The sequence below is a fragment of the Haematobia irritans genome, chromosome 1, assembly GCF_050003625.1.
Source record: "Haematobia irritans isolate KBUSLIRL chromosome 1, ASM5000362v1, whole genome shotgun sequence".
NCBI lineage: Eukaryota > Metazoa > Arthropoda > Insecta > Diptera > Muscidae > Haematobia > Haematobia irritans.
In genome coordinates, this window is record NC_134397.1 from 103,517,352 (window position 1) to 103,536,774 (window position 19,423).

The window sequence follows — 19,423 nt, forward strand, 5'->3', positions numbered from 1 at the left end:
TAAAATGGGCGTTAAATAGCTTTGGATCATTCAAATCCCCCGGACCTGATGGAATTACTCCGGCGGAGTTACAAGCGGTGGCTGACAGAATTATCCCCTGGTTGTCGGTGATATATATAGGATGTATCAACTTAGCATACATTCCACGAAAGTGGAGGGAATCAAAAGTCGTTTTCATACCTAAAGCGGGAAAAGCCTCTCACTCGAATGCGAAGGATTTCCGACCAATCAGCTTATCATCCTTCCTACTTAAGACTCTGGAGAGGATGATAGCTATTTATCTTAGAACTAGCGTCGATTCAAGGTTGCTCTCGAAACGACAACATGCATACTCGAAAGGCAGGTCTACTGAGACCACATTACATGAACTAGTCAGCTTTATTGAAAGCTCACTATCTGTCAAAGAATACACAATCGTGGCATTTCTAGACATCGAGGGGGCGTTCAATAACGTCTTTCGAGCTCGATATTAAATGGACTGACAACTCTGAATGTTGATCCAGGTATACTTAGGCTGTTAGACGAACTTCTAAGGAAGAGACGCATTTCAGCCACACTAGGACAAGCAAACATACAAAGGTATGTGAACAGAGGCACTCCTCAAGGAGGAGTTCTATCACCTCTTCTTTGGAATGTTGCTATAAACGACCTTCTGGTTTCCCTAGAAAAAGAAAGGATACAAGTGGTGGCATACGCAGATGATGTGGCGCTAGCAGTCAGGGGAAAATTCCCATCAACAGTTAGAGATATTATACAGAGAGCCCTCCGGATGACTGAGAAATGGGCGAAAGATAATGGTCTTGGGGTAAATCCTGCAAAGACAGAACTAGTCATGTACTGCAAAGATCGCAAAACTTCCACGGTTAGGCCCATTTCCTTAGGGGGTATTGAAATTCCCTTTAGGGAGTGTGCAAAATACCTTGGCGTTATTTTGGACAGGAAGCTGAACTTTAAGCTTAATATTGAAGAAAGGGCGAGGAAAGCAACGGTAGCTTTATACTCGTGCAAAAAGGCAATAGGGAAAAAGTGGGGACTAAAACCAAAAATTGTACATTGGCTATACACGGCAGTGGTTAGACCTATAATGCTATATGGTGTTGTAGTCTGGTGGCCGGCACTTCACCAGCCGACAAGTTTAGACAAAGTTCAGCGTATGGCGTGCTTGTGTATCTCAGGTGCATTCAGCAAGACAGGAACAAACTCCCTTAATGTTATACTGCATCTATTGCCTTTAGACATTTTGGCCAAACAGTCAGCTGCAACAACGGCTGTGCGGTTGCGCGAGCTATCGCTGTGGTCGGAAAAAAGTTACGGTCACAGTTCGGTCCTCAAAATATTGCCACATGTGCCTAACGTAGTGGATTACACTTTGGCGAGTCCACTTTTCGACAAAAAGTTTGAGACTCTATTTCCCAACAGTGAGGCGTGGTGTACACGGACCCCGGGGAATAAAAGATATATAGATTTCTACACTGATGGCTCCAAATTGGATGGCCAAGTGGGTTTCGGAGTATATTCTAAAGATCTGGAACTTCGAATAGCGAAAAGATTACCTGATCACTGTAGTGTTTTTCAGGCTGAAATATTAGCAATAAGAGAAGTGGTGAATTGGCTGAGAAGTAATGCTCCAAGCAATATTGGCATTAATATATACTCAGACAGTCAACCTGCAATAAAATCCTTGGACTCTGTGTTCCTCAACTCGAAAACGACCATCGACTGCCGCAAATCTCTCAATGAGATGGCTGAGCAGCACAATATTCACCTAATATGGGTGCCTGGCCACAGGAACATACCGGGGAACTGCGAAGCAGATGAGCTAGCAAGGCTAGGAACTACCTTACATATTCTAGGGGAACTAGAATCTGTTGGTGTGCCTCTGGCTACCTGCAAGCTCTTACTGCGTGAGAAGGCTGTCATGATGGCAAATGTTCGATGGGAGAATTGTAAGGGTTGTAACGACACCAAGCAAATATGGCCCCATTTAAACTTAAACCGCACACTAGATATGCTAGTGTTCTCGAGACGTCAGATTTCACTCCTGATATCTGCTATAACGGGTCGCTGCCTGATAGGCGATTTTGCAAAAACTATTGGTGCGAAGTATAACGACTATTGTATGGGCTGTGGTGATGCGGAGGAAAAGGAATCAATAAAACTCCTCTTGTGTGTGTGTCCTGCATTTTGTGTAAGGCGTAAGCAAATTTTAGGGGCATATAGCTTCAGATTACTGGCGGACCTGGAAAAAGTTAACTTAAGCAGTCTGCTAATGTTTTTGGAACAATCTGGTTGGTTCAACAGAAGAAAATAATCGAGAAGGTTCAACGGTTAAAACTAGAAGAGCCCATATGTAATAGGTACTTTTAGTTAATGTGGTATCACAACGGACTGAATAGTCTAAGTGAGCCTGAATCTTAATCGGGCTGCCACTTTAACCTAGCCTAACCTAACCTAAGAATCCGGAAGCTCAGCTGGCACGTTGGATTGAAAGACTCCAAAGCTATGATTTCAGTATCGAGCATAGAAAAAGTGGAAAACATGGCAACGCGGACGCCTTTTCACGTCGACCTTGTAATGTCGAGTGCAACCACTGCTCGAAAGCTGAACATATGGAAGAAATCGTGGATATCCGGCTGTTGCACGTCGAATCTGGAGTGGACTGGCCAGCAGAACAACGTAAAGATCCCATTTTGAGCAAAATTAGTTCGGCGAAGGAAGAAGAAACCCAGCAAGAAAGATATCGCAGCCGAAAGCCCACTTATGAAATCATACTGGGCTCAATGGGACAGACTATGTCTGGTCAATGAAACCCTGCAACATAACTGGGAAAGCGAAGATGGTATGAGCAGCCGAAATTTAATCATCGTACCGGTTTCTAAAATAAGAGATGTTTTGAAGGAATTCCACAATAGACCTGTGGAGGTCACTTGGGAATAACCAAAACACCCGAGAAAGTGAAGAAACGATTCTACTGGGTTGGATGCTAGAAATCAATTGCTGATTGGGTGGCAAATTGTGAGAAGTGCATAAAGGCGAAAGGGCCAAGACAAAAAGTTAGAGGTCTTATGCAAGAGTATAGGCCAGGAGCGCCATTTGAAAGAATAGCAATGGACGTTGCAGGCCCTTTCCCAGTAAGTGATTCTGGAAACCGATATGTCCTTGTGTTCATGGATTACTTCAGCAAGTGGCCAGAAGTTTATGTCATTCCAAACCAAGAGTCGAAGACGATTGTGGACGTAGTCGACAAGAATTGGATATGTCGCTATGGTGTGCTATCTGAGATACACTCAGACCAAGGAAGAAATTTTGAATCGGCCATATTCAAAGAAATGTGTGACTCCCTTGGTATCAAGAAAACAAGGACTACGCCATTACACCCACAGTCCGATGGCATGGTAGAAAGATTTAATCGCACTCTGGAGGAGCATCTTCGAAAAGTGGTGGACAACGGCCAACGAGACTGGGACGAGCATATACCAAAGTTTTTGCTGTCGTATAGATCAGCCATACATGATTGAACGTCACGAACACCGGCCAAGGTTCTCTTCAGAACGGAATTGAAGTTGCCTGGAGATATGATATATGGAACGCCGTTCGGACTCGGCTATAAAAAGGAGGTCCCTTGTCATTGAGCTTAACATGGAATCGGGCAGCACTCAGTGATAAGAGAGAAGTTCACCAATGTGGTATCACAATGGACTGAATAGTCTAAGTGAGCCTGATACATCGGGCTGCCACCTAACCTAACCTAACCTATGATATTCAGCGCTAAACCCAATGAGCTCGCCATAGAAGAAAACAGTAACGACATACCAAACACGTTTGGCGAAGTTCACGAATCAGTGCGTGACAAAATAAAAGTGGTCAGCAACAGGATGAAGGCGAGATATGATCGTGCTGCAAATACTGAGGGCTTCCAAGAAGGACAATTGGTTCTGCTTTTTAATCCGCAACGAAAAAAAGGATTGTGTCCTAAGCTGCAAACACAATGGGAAGGCCCCTACAAAATCATCAAGAAGATCAATGATGTTGTATACCGCATTCAAAAGGACGACAGCCCAAGTCAAAGATGAAAGTCGTTCACCTGGAACGTTTGGCTCCATACGGAATGGGTTCTGTGCCTGTTCGGGACGAACATACTTAAGCGGGAGGCAGTGTTACGAATTTGATATTTCTAGATTTAAGTTTATTTAAATTAGTTTCCGTTAATTTAAAATTTCAAATTGTAACGGTCAAATTACGTCATCACTTGTCAAAATCATTTCTTTATTTTCTAGTACTTTCCTTAACATCTTTTTTGTTCTTAGTTTCCCAATCGTTTATTGTAAAGTAACCCCTTTTTGTTTTGTTATCTTCATTGCTTATTGTTATAGTTGTAGTAATATGACCATAATCATCTATCATATGCCTGTGCGACGTCTGCCATATAGTAGAATGTGCCAGATGATTGTAGCCAAGACAATGAGCATGGGCCGATAAATATGTGCGAGGTCGCCCGTGCGACATCTACTAGGTAGTAGTAGAATAGTTTAGAATGTTGTAGGCCAGACTACCGAGAATTTTCGATATCTTTATACAGTACTATAAAAGAGCTGACACAGCTGTGAAGTCAGTCAGTCAACCTATCAGTTAAACAAATAAATTGAAGATTGTCTTTAATTGAAAAGAACTGCGTTTTAATTATCGGGTTATTAAACACGCCTCAATATAAAAACGTAACAATATAATACCAAATATTACATTGCTTTCCCACTATTTATACCCTTCACCACTACTGTGGTACAGGGTATAATAAGTTTGTGCATTTGTATGTAACGCCAAGAAGGAGTAATCATAGACCAACCTTTTAGTATACGGATCGGCTAAGAATTAAATTCTGAGTCGATTTAGCGATGTCCGTCTGTCTGTCTGTCCGTCTGTCTGTCTGTCTGTTGATGTATTTTTGTGTGCAAAGTACAGCTCGCAGTTTTAGTCCGATTGTCCTAAAATTTGGTATAGGGTCCTGTTTCGGCTCAAAGACGATCCCTATTGATTTTGGAAAAAATCGGTTCAGATTTAGATATAGCTGCCATATATATTTTTCACCGATCTGGTCATAATTGGCGTGTATATCAACCGATCTTCCTCAAATTCCGTACATCCGAATATTTTATGACTCTCGAAAAACTTGCAAAGTATCAGCAAAATCGGTTCAGATTTAGATATAGCTCCCATATATAGCTTTCGCCCGATTTACACTCATTTGCCCACAGAGGCCAATTTTTTGCTCCGATTTAGCTGAAATTTTGCATAGGGAGTAGAATTAGCGTTGTAACTATGCGTGCCAAAATTGCTTGAAATCGGTTCAGATTTGGATATATCTCTCATATAAAGCTTTCGCCCGATTTACACTCATATGACCACAGAGGCCAATTTTTAACTCCGATTTAGTTGAAATTTTGCACAGGGAGTAAAATTAGCATTGTAGCTATGCGTGCCAAATTTGGTTGAAATCGGTTCAGATTTAGATATAGCTCCCATATATATGTTTTTCTGATTTCGACAAAAATGGTCAAAATACCAACATTTTCCTTGTAAAATCGCCACTGCTTAGTCGAAAAGTTGTAAAAATGACTCTAATTTTCCTAAACTTCTAATACATATATATCGAGCGATAAATCATAAATAAACTTTTTCGAAGTTTCCTTAAAATTGCTTCAGATTTAAACGTTTCCCATATTTATACCCTTCACCACTACTGTGGTACAGGGTATAATAAGTTTGTGCATTTGTATGTAACGCCAAGAAGGAGTAATCATAGACCAACCTTTTAGTATACGGATCGGTTTAGAATTAAATTCTGAGTCGATTTAGCGATGTCCGTCTGTCTGTCTGTCTGTCTGTCCGTCTGTCTGTCTGTCTGTTGATGTATTTTTGTGTGCAAAGTACAGCTCGCAGTTTTAGTCCGATTGTCCTAAAATTTGGTATAGGGTCCTGTTTCGGCTCAAAGACGATCCCTATTGATTTTGGAAAAAATCGGTTCAGATTTAGATATAGCTGCCATATATATTTTTCACCGATCTGGTCATAATTGGCGTGTATATCAACCGATCTTCCTCAAATTCCGTACATCCGAATATTTTATGACTCTCGAAAAACTTGCAAAGTATCAGCAAAATCGGTTCAGATTTAGATATAGCACCCATATATAGCTTTCGCCCGATTTACACTCATTTGCCCACAGAGGCCAATTTTTTGCTCCGATTTAGCTGAAATTTTGCATAGGGAGTAGAATTAGCGTTGTAACTATGCGTGCCAAAATTGCTTGAAATCGGTTCAGATTTGGATATATCTCTCATATAAAGCTTTCGCCCGATTTACACTCATATGACCACAGAGGCCAATTTTTAACTCCGATTTAGTTGAAATTTTGCACAGGGAGTAAAATTAGCATTGTAGCTATGCGTGCCAAATTTGGTTGAAATCGGTTCAGATTTAGATATAGCTCCCATATATATGTTTTTCTGATTTCGACAAAAATGGTCAAAATACCAACATTTTCCTTGTAAAATCGCCACTGCTTAGTCGAAAAGTTGTAAAAATGACTCTAATTTTCCTAAACTTCTAATACATATATATCGAGCGATAAATCATAAATAAACTTTTTCGAAGTTTCCTTAAAATTGCTTCAGATTTAAACGTTTCCCATATTTTTTTACTAACATTGTGTTCCACCCTAGTGCATTAGCCGACTTAAATTTTGAGTCTATAGATTTTGTAGAAGTCTATCAAATTCTTCCAGATCGAGTGATATTTAAATGTATGTATTTGGGTCAAACCTTTATATATAGCCCCCAACACATTTGACGGATGTAATATGGTATCGAAAATTTAGATCTACAAAGTGGTGCAGGGTATAATATAGTTGCCCCCCCCCCCCGACTTTAGACTTTCCTTACTGGTTTTGTCTTTGATTGGTTCAAATTTTAATAGACGATTTCAATGTGTGGAAATTTTGGAAAGGAATTGTTACTAAAATTAAATTACCGAGCTCCTTAATACACCTATTTTGCTAAAAGACTGTAACTGTAAAAGAAGATTATAAATCTGCAACCTGGAACTAAGAATTGAACTTTGTAGCGCGTTATTATTATACAAAATATTTCATTTTTATATTTAAACCATTACACTTTCATTTCTTATATTTTGCTCATATTTATATTTTATCACAAAATTACATATTCTATTTTGCTTCAATGACGCGTACTTTTTTGTTGCATTTTAATTGAGTGTATGAAGTTAGTAATATTTAACAAACAAAAGAGAAAGAGAGTTATGTTGAGTGTTAATTGAGTACTTGAGTAAATAATTATTTGATTCTCACTTGTGTGCATAGATTTTTGCAGTGGTGCCAACTGTTTTGGGCTGAAAATCGTCAATTTTAAAAATATTTTTCGTCAAAATCGTCAATTTATACCAAAGAATTCGTCAAAAAATCGTCACTCATAATAAAATAAAAGTTTTATTCAAACATCTGAGGCATCCATATATTGTATACACAATAAAGCTGTTATTAAAAAAGTGGTTTTCATTCATTTTAGTTACATGAATAATGCAGTTTAAATCGCTAATTAAGTCATGTAGCTTCCAGTTTTTTAAACGACGATTAATTGAAATAATTTTTTAATTAATTTAAATCAATATATCTGATTATACATATGGTACTACATTGTTTAACAAAATTTTCTTGACAGAAAAATGTTCTATTCTCTAATCGAATTTAAATCCTTATTGCTTGCTCATGTATAATTTTTATTATGATTACTATTATCGGTAATGAATAAATAAATAAAGTGAATTTAACTAAACTGGCTTCATAGCGATCAGATTTATTTTGCTTTAGATAGTTTTTAGACAAAAGAATACCTTGCAATGTTTAATTTTCAAAGGGATTCCGAATTTTAGGTTTATTTATATTGATTGCTTTGAAATTTGTTTCTACATTGGAGACGGGTGGGAGCAAGCTACATATAAATTGTCATATTATTGAGATCCAAAATAACTTGTTTACATTACAACTTATGAAAATAGTCAACTTATAACTACATCACGTTGAAAAATCGTGAAATCGACATAAAAACCCTTAAAAGGAAACACTTGAGTCGAGAATTTTAAAAAATCGTCATCTCATAACTAAGTTGTTTAAAATCGTCGTCAAATCGTCATAGGCCAAATTTACCATCAAAAATAGTGAAAATGACAAAAAATCGTCAGAGTTGGCACCGCTGGGTTTATGATCTACCATTACTCTCATATGTTTATTGAGAAATTACTGTAAATCGTTTTGTGTTATTGATCGTGATTATAAATGGCGATGTATAGAAGCATAAAGTTTAGTTACTGGCTTCCCACTAGAGCTGCAAAATTATCGATAGTCGCTCCATTCGATTGTTTCCTTGAGCACTATCGATACTATCGCTTAATTTGCGTATTCCAGAATTTTAAACAAATACACCCACTATTTTTACGAAAACAAATAAGTTATTTTAGAAAATAAAGTCTAATACAAATACATAAAGAAACAAAAAAACAAAACACTTATTATAACGACTTAAGGTTAAATTCGAGTTTAACCGCTAAAATGTGCATTTTTTCATGACTACATCTCTTCAATACACCATTTTAAAGAATATAAACTTTGTGAAAAGTTGCTTTGGGCTACTCCCCATCCAGTATTTATAAAATTTGCATCAAATAGGTATAATTTTATACTTTTTTTCACAGATATATTTTTGATTTTAGCGGCTAAACTCGAACTTAATACTCACCTTTAGACTATGAAATTGTGCAATTAAATTATTTGTGTTTAGAAAAGCATATCTGCCCTTGTGTACTTTTTGGCTGCAATTCAGAAGAGAAAATTAACTAAAAGTAAAGAAATAAGCATTGGTGCCAAATCATGACCATTTTAACCATACTCGTACAGTGGACCATTCTCACTATTTTTGGGAATCGTACGAAATTTTTCTTCTGCTTTAGTTCATATTGAACTTGTATGTACGGTCATTGCTCTTTATACCCACGTTTAGTTCGAGAAAGAGACACCTAATAATTGCACTCATGCAATACTTTTTGGTAGCAACTTGGCGTGGTACAACTTCTTAATAGTGACGGCGCTTTTCCGACGAGTTTATGATTGTTTTCGACGTGGTGGGATTCTCAGTAGTGCCGTCAAATTAAAACAAGTATATACGGCCGTAAGTTCGGCCAGGCCGAAGCTTATATACCCTCCACCATGGATTGTGTATAAACTTCTACTGAAGCCGATGGCAAGGTATCTTAAAACTTCCTAACACCGTAATATATACCACATAGTCCATACGTGATATATATTAAACTAAAAAAAGCCGATTAAATACGTATATAATTAATTTCTATAGAAATAAAATTTAGACAAAATAAAATTTTGACAACAATTTTTGTGTGATTGGGGATCGGCTATATATAACTATAGACCGATATGGAACAATTTTGGCATGGTTATTAGCGGCCTTATACTAACACCACGTTGCAAATTTCAACCGGATCGGATAAATTTTGCTCCTCTAAGAGGCTCCGAAGGTCACATCTGGGGATCGGCTTATATGGGGGCTATATATAATTATGGGTCGATGTGGACCAATTTTTGCATGGTTATTAGAGAACATATACCAACACCATGTACCAAATTTCAGCCGAATCGGATGGAATTTGCTTCTCTTAGAGGCTCCGCAAGCGAAATCGGGGGATCGGTTTATATGGGGGCTATATATAATTATGGACCGATGTGGACCAATTTTTGCATGGTTGTTAGAGGCCATATACTAACACCATGTACCAAATTTCAGCCGGATCGGATGAAATTTGCTTCTCTTAGAGCAATCGCAAGCCAAATTTAGGGGTTCGTTCGGAAGTTAGCGTGATTTCAACAGACGGACGGACGGACATGCTCAGATCGACTCAGAATTTCACCACGACCCAGAATATATATACTTTATGGGGTCTTAGAGCAATATTTCGATGTGTTACAAATGGAATGACAAAGTTAATATACCCCCATCCTATGGTGGAGGTTATAAAAATGTTGGCAGGGTACAAACAAATATTGTTTTGCAATGAAAATAATTTAAAATTATCGTTAGTTTAACTACGGATATGGTTTTTGGTGTATTGACATTTATACCGATACTATAGTCGATAGTCGTTTTAAGCTATCGATAGTAACGCCAATAAATAACTATCGATAGTTTTGCAGCTCTACTCACCACTCCTTGAGGTAAGAGCTAAGACTTCTTGGGGAACGCATTAGCGTGGCCGGTTGTCTTTAATTTTGCTTTGCTGACGACAAACAACACTTGGCGAAAGCAGTCACTTGTGTTTATACCTGAGGCATTAACGATTGTTAATTTATAAATAGTTTGTAGCGTTTTATGTAGAAATCTTGCGCGTTATTATTCTGGGGAAATGTATATATTGCGCCTCCAAAATATTAGGTTAGGTTAGGTGGCACAGCCCGATGTATCAGGCTCACTTAGACTATTCAGACCATTGTGATACCACATTGGTGAACTTCTCTTATCACTGAGTGCTGCCCGATTCTATGTTAAGCTCAATGACAAGGGACCTCCTTTTTATAGCCGAGTCCGAACGGCGTTCCACATTGCAGTGAAACCACTTAGAGAAGCTTTGTAAGCCTCAGAAATGTCACCAGCATTACTGAGGTAGGATAATCCACCGCTGAAAAATTTTTGGTGTTCGGTCGAAGCAGAATTCGAACCCACGACCTTGTGTATACAAGGCGAGCATGCTAACCATTGCACCACGGTGGCTCCCACGGTGGCTCAAACATGAAGATTAAGGAATTGGTATTATTAAGTTATTGACAAGAAAATGTCAGATCAGGCTAACATAAAAATATTAATTTCATTTAGTGAGCAATTTTATTTCGTCAAATTGGTCAATCAATTAACTCCATCATTTTAATCAGAAATCATAAATATATACAGAATAATTTTGCGATCAAAAGGTGAGCAACGTATTGATGTTTTAAAATTGTAACATTTTTTCACGCCTAGTTTTCTTAAAAGCGAAATCGGTATGGATGCGATGGAAAATGTACCTCCAAGTTGCGAAGTTGCGTTGGCAAACGAAGTTATATTTATGTTTTACCTGTGTTTTTCAGTTTCAACCCAAAATATGAAAAATATCCGAAAATCGCAATAAAAGTGTATAAAAAATATTCATTTTCCATTTATATTTTTTATTTCCGGAATTTACAATGTATCAATATATTTCCAAATAATATATTGTTTTGCCATTATTTTTGTCTCAGAATGTTTAAAATTTTAAGAGAGTATATCAATGGGTGGAAATTGCTACTATAATTAATATTGTCAAACCCCTCAATACGGCTTTTATGCTAAAAGACTACAACGGAAAAAGAAGATTATAACTCTGCAAACTGGAACTACGAATTCAACTTGATATTCTTTCAGGTAAAATTTAACAAAATTAACTTTTAATTGAAAAAAGTTCTAATTATTCTGTTTACTTTCAGAAAAATAATTTAGCTTACAGATTGCATAATTCACTAAAAAATAAGATATTGAATAAGAAACGCATATTTTCTTTTATTTCAAACAAAATTAAATAAGATTTTGTGTGCGCAATTAATTAATTTTTTGATTGAAATTTGTTGCCAATATCATTTAATCATTTAATTAAATTAATCAATCAGTACATTGATTTTTGTCGCGAAATTAATTAAAAATTTAATTGATTCAACTCACACATTGATTGAATTTTTTGTCGAAAACCAATCATTTTTTTAATTGATTCAATAACACAATTAATTGATTCCATGACAAAAGTTTATTAAATTCTTAATTGAAAATCGTATTAGTTTTCAATCAAAATGGGTGATTGATACTATTATTTTCGTGATTGAAGATATTTCAATTAGAAAAATAATTGAATCCGCGATTTTGTGAATGAAATAAAAAACAAGATTGTTAATTTCATCATTTATTTGGAGTCCAAATGCCATCTCACGTTGACGTATTGAGAGAATTCAAAGAAAATTATTAAAATGTGCACTTGATTCAATGGCCTTTTTTAATCCTGTACCATCTTACGATGGTAAGTGTTAGTTGATTTCTTTAAAAACTTTGAAATCTGGAAGAGATGCTTTAATGTTTTTGTATAAAATCATTAATTCTGTAATTGATTGTCCGGAATTACTTGCCTTGATTCCTTTTAAAGCCCCTTCGCGCTCTCTAACTTAGTGATTATCACTTAGTGGTAATATTGATTATACTTCTAATTGTATAATTTTTAAGAAACATGTTAATAATTTAGTTTTATAATAAGAATAATTTGCTAGTCTGCAAGGAAATTATTCCATAGACTCAATAAAGAAATAAAATAAACTAATATTTCAAGGCCAGTCGACTAATATATAGATCATATCGTTAAAAGAAATAAAAATGTCTTTTCTCAAAATTTAATTTTAACTTAGAGAAGGGGTCACCTTTTTCTGGGTGCAGGCATATCGGTTCAAATTTAGATACACTCCCATAAATATCTATCGCTTGATTCTCCGTCATATGATTTATTTCTCAAACTTATTTTAATAATAAAGCCAGTATTAAGTTGACATTATCGCGCTAAAGGTGGGTACTAGGTTCGAGATTAGCCGCTAAAGTGAAAACTAAATCAGCAAAAATAGGCATAAAATTATACATATATGTTGCAAATTTTATTATAACTTGATGAAGAGTAGCCCAAAGCATTATTAAAGAAAAGTAATCGTGGAAAAATGATGATTTTAGTAGCTAAACTCGAACTTAATACCCACCTTAAAGTGACCATTTTTTCTTTAATAATCCATTTCACCGAAAATAAACATTTAAAATTTTTGCATTGGATAGTTCCCCATCAAGATATATTACAATTTGCAACATGAAGATATAATTTTATTCTGTTTTTGCAGATTTAGTTTTGATTTTAGCGGTTAAACTCGAACTTAGTACTCACCTATACCCTCAAATGCTTAGGTTTACTTATTTAGTACACCCTCAAAAAATCGCTTCTGTAACATATACTCCCAAACACATCCTGCATCAAGCATAAATATGTATTTTCGAAATATTGTTTGCATTGTTCAAACATATTATATTCCACCTTAGGAATACACTGGTAGAAAAAACTTTTAATGTATGAAAGGCGCTATTTGGTTACTTTTTTTTCTTCCAGCATACTCTCTCGGTCTCTCTTTCTAAACACGTATATGTTTGTAGGCAATTTCTAAATTAATATATGTTTGCATTCACGCATATTATATTTTAAAAGGGATTTCCCAGACATAATATGTTCTAACATGTTAAAATATATTTCGCAAACATTTTTACACCGAAACATATGAAAAACAGTCCTTTTCGTCCGTGTAGAGGTGACCTTACTCACTTGTTTATTTTACTTTATATAGATTTATGATCATTTATTTATATAGGATAATAACAACCAAATATGGGTACCATTTCAGCAAATCAGATTACATGAAATAAACAACATCAGGGACATCTGAGAGAAGGGCATTGGAAGGAAATATTTCAAAAACTACGTTTTTATTACCTGCAATCAAAGGCTTCTGAAGAATGGGTATGTATACATAACAATTTAACATAGATAACTTCAGAGATAGGTGTATATATTGTTACGAATTTGATATTTCTAGATTTAAGAGTATTCAAATTAGTTTCCGTTAATTTAAAATTCAAATTATAACGGTCAAATTACGTCATCACTTGTCAAAATCATTTCTTTATTTTCTAGTACTTTCCTAAACATCTTTTGTGTTCTTAGTTTCCCAATCGTTCATTGTAAAGTAACCCCTTTTGTTTTGTTATCTTCATTGCTTATTGTTATAGTTGTAGTAATATGACCATAATCATCTAAGCCTTTCATTCTACTATATGGCAGATGTCGCATCTGCCATATAGCAGAATGTTCCAGATGGTTGTAACCAAGACAATGAGCATAAACCGATAAATATGTGCAATATCGCTCGTGCGACATCTACCAGGTAGTAGTAAAATAGACTAGAATGTTGTAGGCCAGACTACCGAGAATTTTCGATATCGTTATACAGTACTATAAAGAGCTGACACAGAGAGCTGTGAAGTCAGTCGTAAGCTAAAAGTGATACAGTACACATCGTAGAGTAAATAAGTGAAACCTATCAGTTAAACAAATAAATTGTAGATTGTCGTCATTTGAAAGAACTGTGTTTTAATTATCGTGTTATTAATCACGCCTCAATATAAAAACGTAACAATTGGTGTCGGAAGTGAAATAACAAAAAAAATCTACAATGAAGTTTAATGAGCTTCGAGTGGAAGACTTAAAAAAGGAATTGAGCAAACTGGAGCAGCCGACTACAGGAAACAAAGCTCAGCTGCAAAAGCGGCTACTGGAAGAGTTCGAACGGCGCAAAATTGATATCGAGACACATGAGTTTGATTATAAGGAAGACATTGACGAATCAATGCTCGCCAACACCAGTACTGTAGAAACTCAATCTGTGGCCTCGAGTGTTGTGGATTACACATCAATGCTCAATGTTTTGAGCAAAATGATGGAAGAAAATTCTAGAAGAATGGAGGAGAATTCTAGTAAAATGCTAGAAGAGAATTGTAGAAAACTGGAAGAAAATTCTGTAAAAATAGAAGCGAATTCTAGAAAATTGGAAGAAAAATTCGACGAAAATTCTAGAATTCTCAATGAAAAACTTCAAGAAATTTCTGAAAGCATGGAGAAACGTGTGGGCGATATAGAAGGTCAAATTGTAGAATTGGATAAGAAAGTTCTTTCCGTGGATGAGAAAATTGTGGTTCACAACGAGAAACTTCTACACCTGGAGAAAAAAATGACTGACCTGGAAATTAAAGGTGGTCCCTTACGCGATATTGAGGGCGCAAAAATCAAAACTCCTGTGTTCGATGGCTCAACTTCATTTGATGTATTCAAATTCCAATTCGAAATGGTTGCTTCTAGAAATTTGTGGAACGACAGTGACAAAGTAATTGAACTTCTATTGGCATTAAAGGGCAATGCCGCTGATGTGATACAAAGCATTCCCGCTGCCTCTAGAAATAATTATAATGAAGTAATAGCGGCGCTTCAACGTAAGTACAGCGGAGAACATAAGCAAGCCAACTTCAGAATGGAATTAAGAGGAAGAGTCCAGAAATCAAATGAGACTCTACAAGACTTTGCAACTGAGGTTGAGCGGTTGGTGCTTTTGAAATATCCAGGAGAAAGCCATCCACTTGTGGACCGCATTAAGATTGAGACCTTTGTGAATGGAATTAGAGACCCAGATATAAAATCCGCAACATATGCGTCACAAAAGGCTACATTCGCAGAAACCCCAAATTCACAAGGTACGCAGTGTGGAGACCGATCAAGATGAATCAAAATCCGTGATTGAATCAGTAAAAGAAGCTGTTAAGCAGGCTTTATCGGAAATAAAACAGGATGCAAATAAATCCAGAATGAAATGTTATAACTGTGATAAGGCCGGACATCTTGTCCAACAGAGAAATAACAATTTGACTATTGCGGGTGGTATTAATGGCGATAAGCGTACCTTGACGTTAGATACTGTTGCATCGAAATCTATCATTAGATCTGATTTAATAAAAGGGAAAGTTACACCGCTGATTGGAGTTAGACTACTTACGGCTACAGAGAAACCAGCAACCGTATATGGAAAGGTTCCTGTTAAGTTAACCATTGCAAACAAATCCGGAAAATATGAATTCATTGTGGCCGATGTAGTTATAATTGGAGCAGATTTTATGATTGCTTTTGGTCTCAACCTGGATATGAAACGTCGTGTATTGACCTGGTGCCATATCGAAATACCGGTAAACGTTTGCTATAGTGAGAATACATATGTCAGATGTTTGACAACGAGCCAGCCAGAGTCAATACCACCAAATTCCGAAGCAATAATATGGGTTTCTGTAAATGGAGATTGTGAAGTCGGCAAATTGTGGGTTGTTGAACCAGCAGAAAACAAAAACAACAACATCTTGATAGCAAACGCCCTGGTAACAACAAATGAAGAGAGACTTATACCAGTTCGAGTTTTGAATTTATCAAATGTACACCAGCCGAGACAATAGTAAATTTGGAAAGCAACTCATCAAAGGCACATGGAACGGCGAGAAAACATCTGGAAGGTTATGTCGAGGCTTGGACACGCCATCTATCACTATCAGAGAAAAATAAAGCCAATCAATTGTTATGGAATAACGCCTCTGCCTTTGCTTTTGAGAAGGGAAATCAAGGAAGAACATCTGTGGTGAAGTATGAAATAAATACCACAGAGCAAAGCCCAATAAAAAATACACCACGAAGTGTTCCTCTAGCAAAACGAGATGAGGTTCAAAAACTTGTAAAGGTAATGGCGGAAAGTGGTGTGATCGAGCCATCATCAAGTCCTTGGTGCTCCCCAGTTGTGTTGGTCAAAAAGAAAGATGGTAGCACCCGATTCTGTGTTGATTAGAGAAAATTAAATGATGTCACCAAAAAAGACAGTTATGCGCTTCCACGCATTGATGACACGTTTGACACACTAGCCGGAACAACATGGTTTTCCACGCTTGATTTGCAGAGTGGATATTGGCAAGTAGAGATCGCCGAGAGAGACAAAGAAAAGACAGCTTTTGGTGTTAATGGCGGTCTTTGGCAGTTCAATGTAATGCCACTCGGGCTCTGCAATGCTCCGGCTACCTTCGAGAGATTGATGCGGGTGCTAAAGGGGTTGCATTGGAAGTCCTGCTTGATATACCTAGACGATATCATATTTATTGGCAAGACATTTGACGAGCACCTTAAGAACTTGAAGGATGTTATCCAGCAACTGTCAGCCGCTGGTCTACGACTTAACGCTAAGAAGTGCTCGCTTTTCCAGCGAGAAGTTAAGTACCTGGGTCATCATGTTACAGCAGAGGGCATATCCACCGATGAATAAAGACTGTGAGAGATTGGCCACTTCCACGAAATCTCCATGAATAGCGCAGCTTCCTTGGTTTATACACCTACTACAGGCGATTCGTACCAAATTTCGCCAGCATCGCCGCTAGCCTCCATAAATTAACCCAAAAAGGTCAGAAGTTCCAGTGGAGTAATGAACAGGAAGAGTTATTTCAACATCTAAAAGAACTTTTATGTTCTGCTCCTGTCCTGGCATATCCTATTCCTGGTGAAAATTTTGTTTTGGATACAGATGCTAGCGCGTTCGGAATTGGAGGTGTGTTGTCCCAACAGATAGATGGTAAAGAGAAGATCATCGGATATTTTAGCCGAATGTTGTCAAAGCCCGAAAAGAACTATTGCGTAACGAGAAGAGAGCTGCTTGCTGTCATAGAAAGCGTAAAGCATTACCACAAATATGGACAGAATTTCTTGCTAAGAACTGATCATTCAGTCCAAATATGGACAGAATTTCTTGCTAAGAACTGATCATTCAGCTCTACGATGGTTGCTTCAATTCAAGAATCCGGAAGTTCAGCTGACACGTTGGATAGAAAGACTCCAAAGCTATGACTTCAGTATCGAGCCTAGAAAAGGTGGAAAACTTGGCAACGCGGACGCCTTGTCACGTCGACCTTGTAATGTCGAGTGCAAACACTGCTCGAAAGCTGAACATAAAGAAGAAATCGTGGATATCCGGTTGTTGCACGTCGAATCTGGAGTGGACTGGCCAGCAGAACAGCGTAATGATCCCATTTTGAGCAAAATTATTTCGGCGAAGGAAGAAGATAAGAACCCCACCAAGAAAGACGTTACAGCCGAAAGCCCACTTATGAAATCATACTGGGCTCAATGGGACAGTCTATGTCTGCTCAATGAAACCCTGCAACGTAAATGGGAAAGCGAAGATGGTATGAGCAGCCGAAATTTAATCATCGTGCCGGATTCTAAAATAAGAGATGTTTTGGCGGAATTCCACAATGGGTCTAGTGGAGGTCACTTGGGAATAACCAAAACACCCGAGAAAGTGAAGCAACGATTCTACTGGGTTGGATACCAGAAATCAATTGCTGAATGGGTGGCAAATTGCGAAAAGTGCATAAAGGCGAAAGGGCCAAGACGAAAAAGTAGAGGTCATATGCAAGAGTATAGGCCAGGAGCGCCATTTGAAAGAATAGCAATGGACGTTGCAGGCCAGTAAGTTATGGACTACTTCAGCAAGTGGCCAGAAGCTTACGCCATTCATAACCAAGAGGCGAAGACGATTGTGGATGTAGTCGACAAGAACTGGATATGTCGCTACGGTGTGTCGTCCGAGATACACTCAGACCAAGGAAGAAATTTTGAATCGACCATATTCAAAGAGATGTGTGACTCCCTTGGTATCAAGAAAACAAGGACTACGCCATTGCATCCACAGTCTGATGGCATGGTAGAAAGGTTTAATCGCACTCTGGAAGAACATCTTCGAAAGGTGGTGGATAACGTCCAACGTGAGTGGAACGAGCATATACCAAAGTTTTTGCTGTCGTATAGATCAGCCATACATGACTCTACGTAACGAACACAGGCCAAGGTTCTATTCGGAACGGAATTGAAGTTGCCCGGAGATTTGATATTCGGCGCTACACCCAATGAGCTCGCCATGGAAGAAACCAGTAACGACATACCAAACAAATTTGGCGAAGTTCACGAATCAGTGCGTAACAAAATAAAAATGGTCAGCAATAGGATGAAGGCGAGATATGATCGTGCAGCGAACACTGAGGGCTTTAAAGAAGGACAACTGGTTCTGCTATTCAACCCGCAACGAAAGAAAGGATTATGTCCTAAACTACAAACACAGTGGGAAGGCCCATATAAAGTCATCAAGAAGATCAATGATGTTGTATACCGCATTCAAAAGGACGACAGCCCAAGTCAAAGATGAAAGTCGTTCACCTGGAACGTTTGGCTCCATACGGAACGGGTTCTGTGCCTGTTCGGGACGAACATACTTAAGCGGGAGGCAGTGTTACGAATTTGATATTTCCAGATTTAAGTTTATTTAAATTAGTTTCCGTTAATTTAAAATGTCAAATTGTAACGGTCAAATTACGTCATCACTTGTCAAAATCATTTCTTTTTTTACTACTACTTTTCTAAACATATTTTGTGTTCTTAATTTCCCAATCGTTTATTGTAAAGTAACCCCTTTTTGTTTTGTTATCTTCATTGCTTATTGTTATAGTTGTAGTAATATGACCATAATCATCTATCATATGCCTGTGCGACGTCTGCCATATAAGAATGTGCCAGATGATTGTAGCCAAGACAATGTGCATAAGCCGATAAATATGTGCGATATCCCGCGCGACATCTA

At 37.4% G+C, this 19,423-nt stretch overlaps 1 protein-coding gene across 13 annotated transcripts in view; it reads left to right on the forward strand.

The window, feature by feature from the left end:
- The window catches only part of LOC142221528 (synaptic vesicle glycoprotein 2B-like), a 935,546-nt gene that overhangs the window by 186,144 nt on the left and 729,979 nt on the right, over positions 1-19,423 (forward strand). For 12 of the 13 annotated variants that reach the window (XR_012718091.1, XR_012718090.1, XR_012718092.1 and 9 more), the window contains exon 2: positions 13,562-13,677. The exons of the other annotated variant lie outside the window; for it this stretch is intronic. Coding sequence is in view for 7 of the 12 variants with exons in the window: in XM_075291289.1 (XP_075147404.1) it covers positions 13,674-13,677 (4 nt within the window). In the remaining 5 variants the exon portion in view is untranslated. The remainder of the gene's footprint in view (positions 1-13,561; positions 13,678-19,423) is intronic. 13 annotated transcript variants of the gene reach the window in all.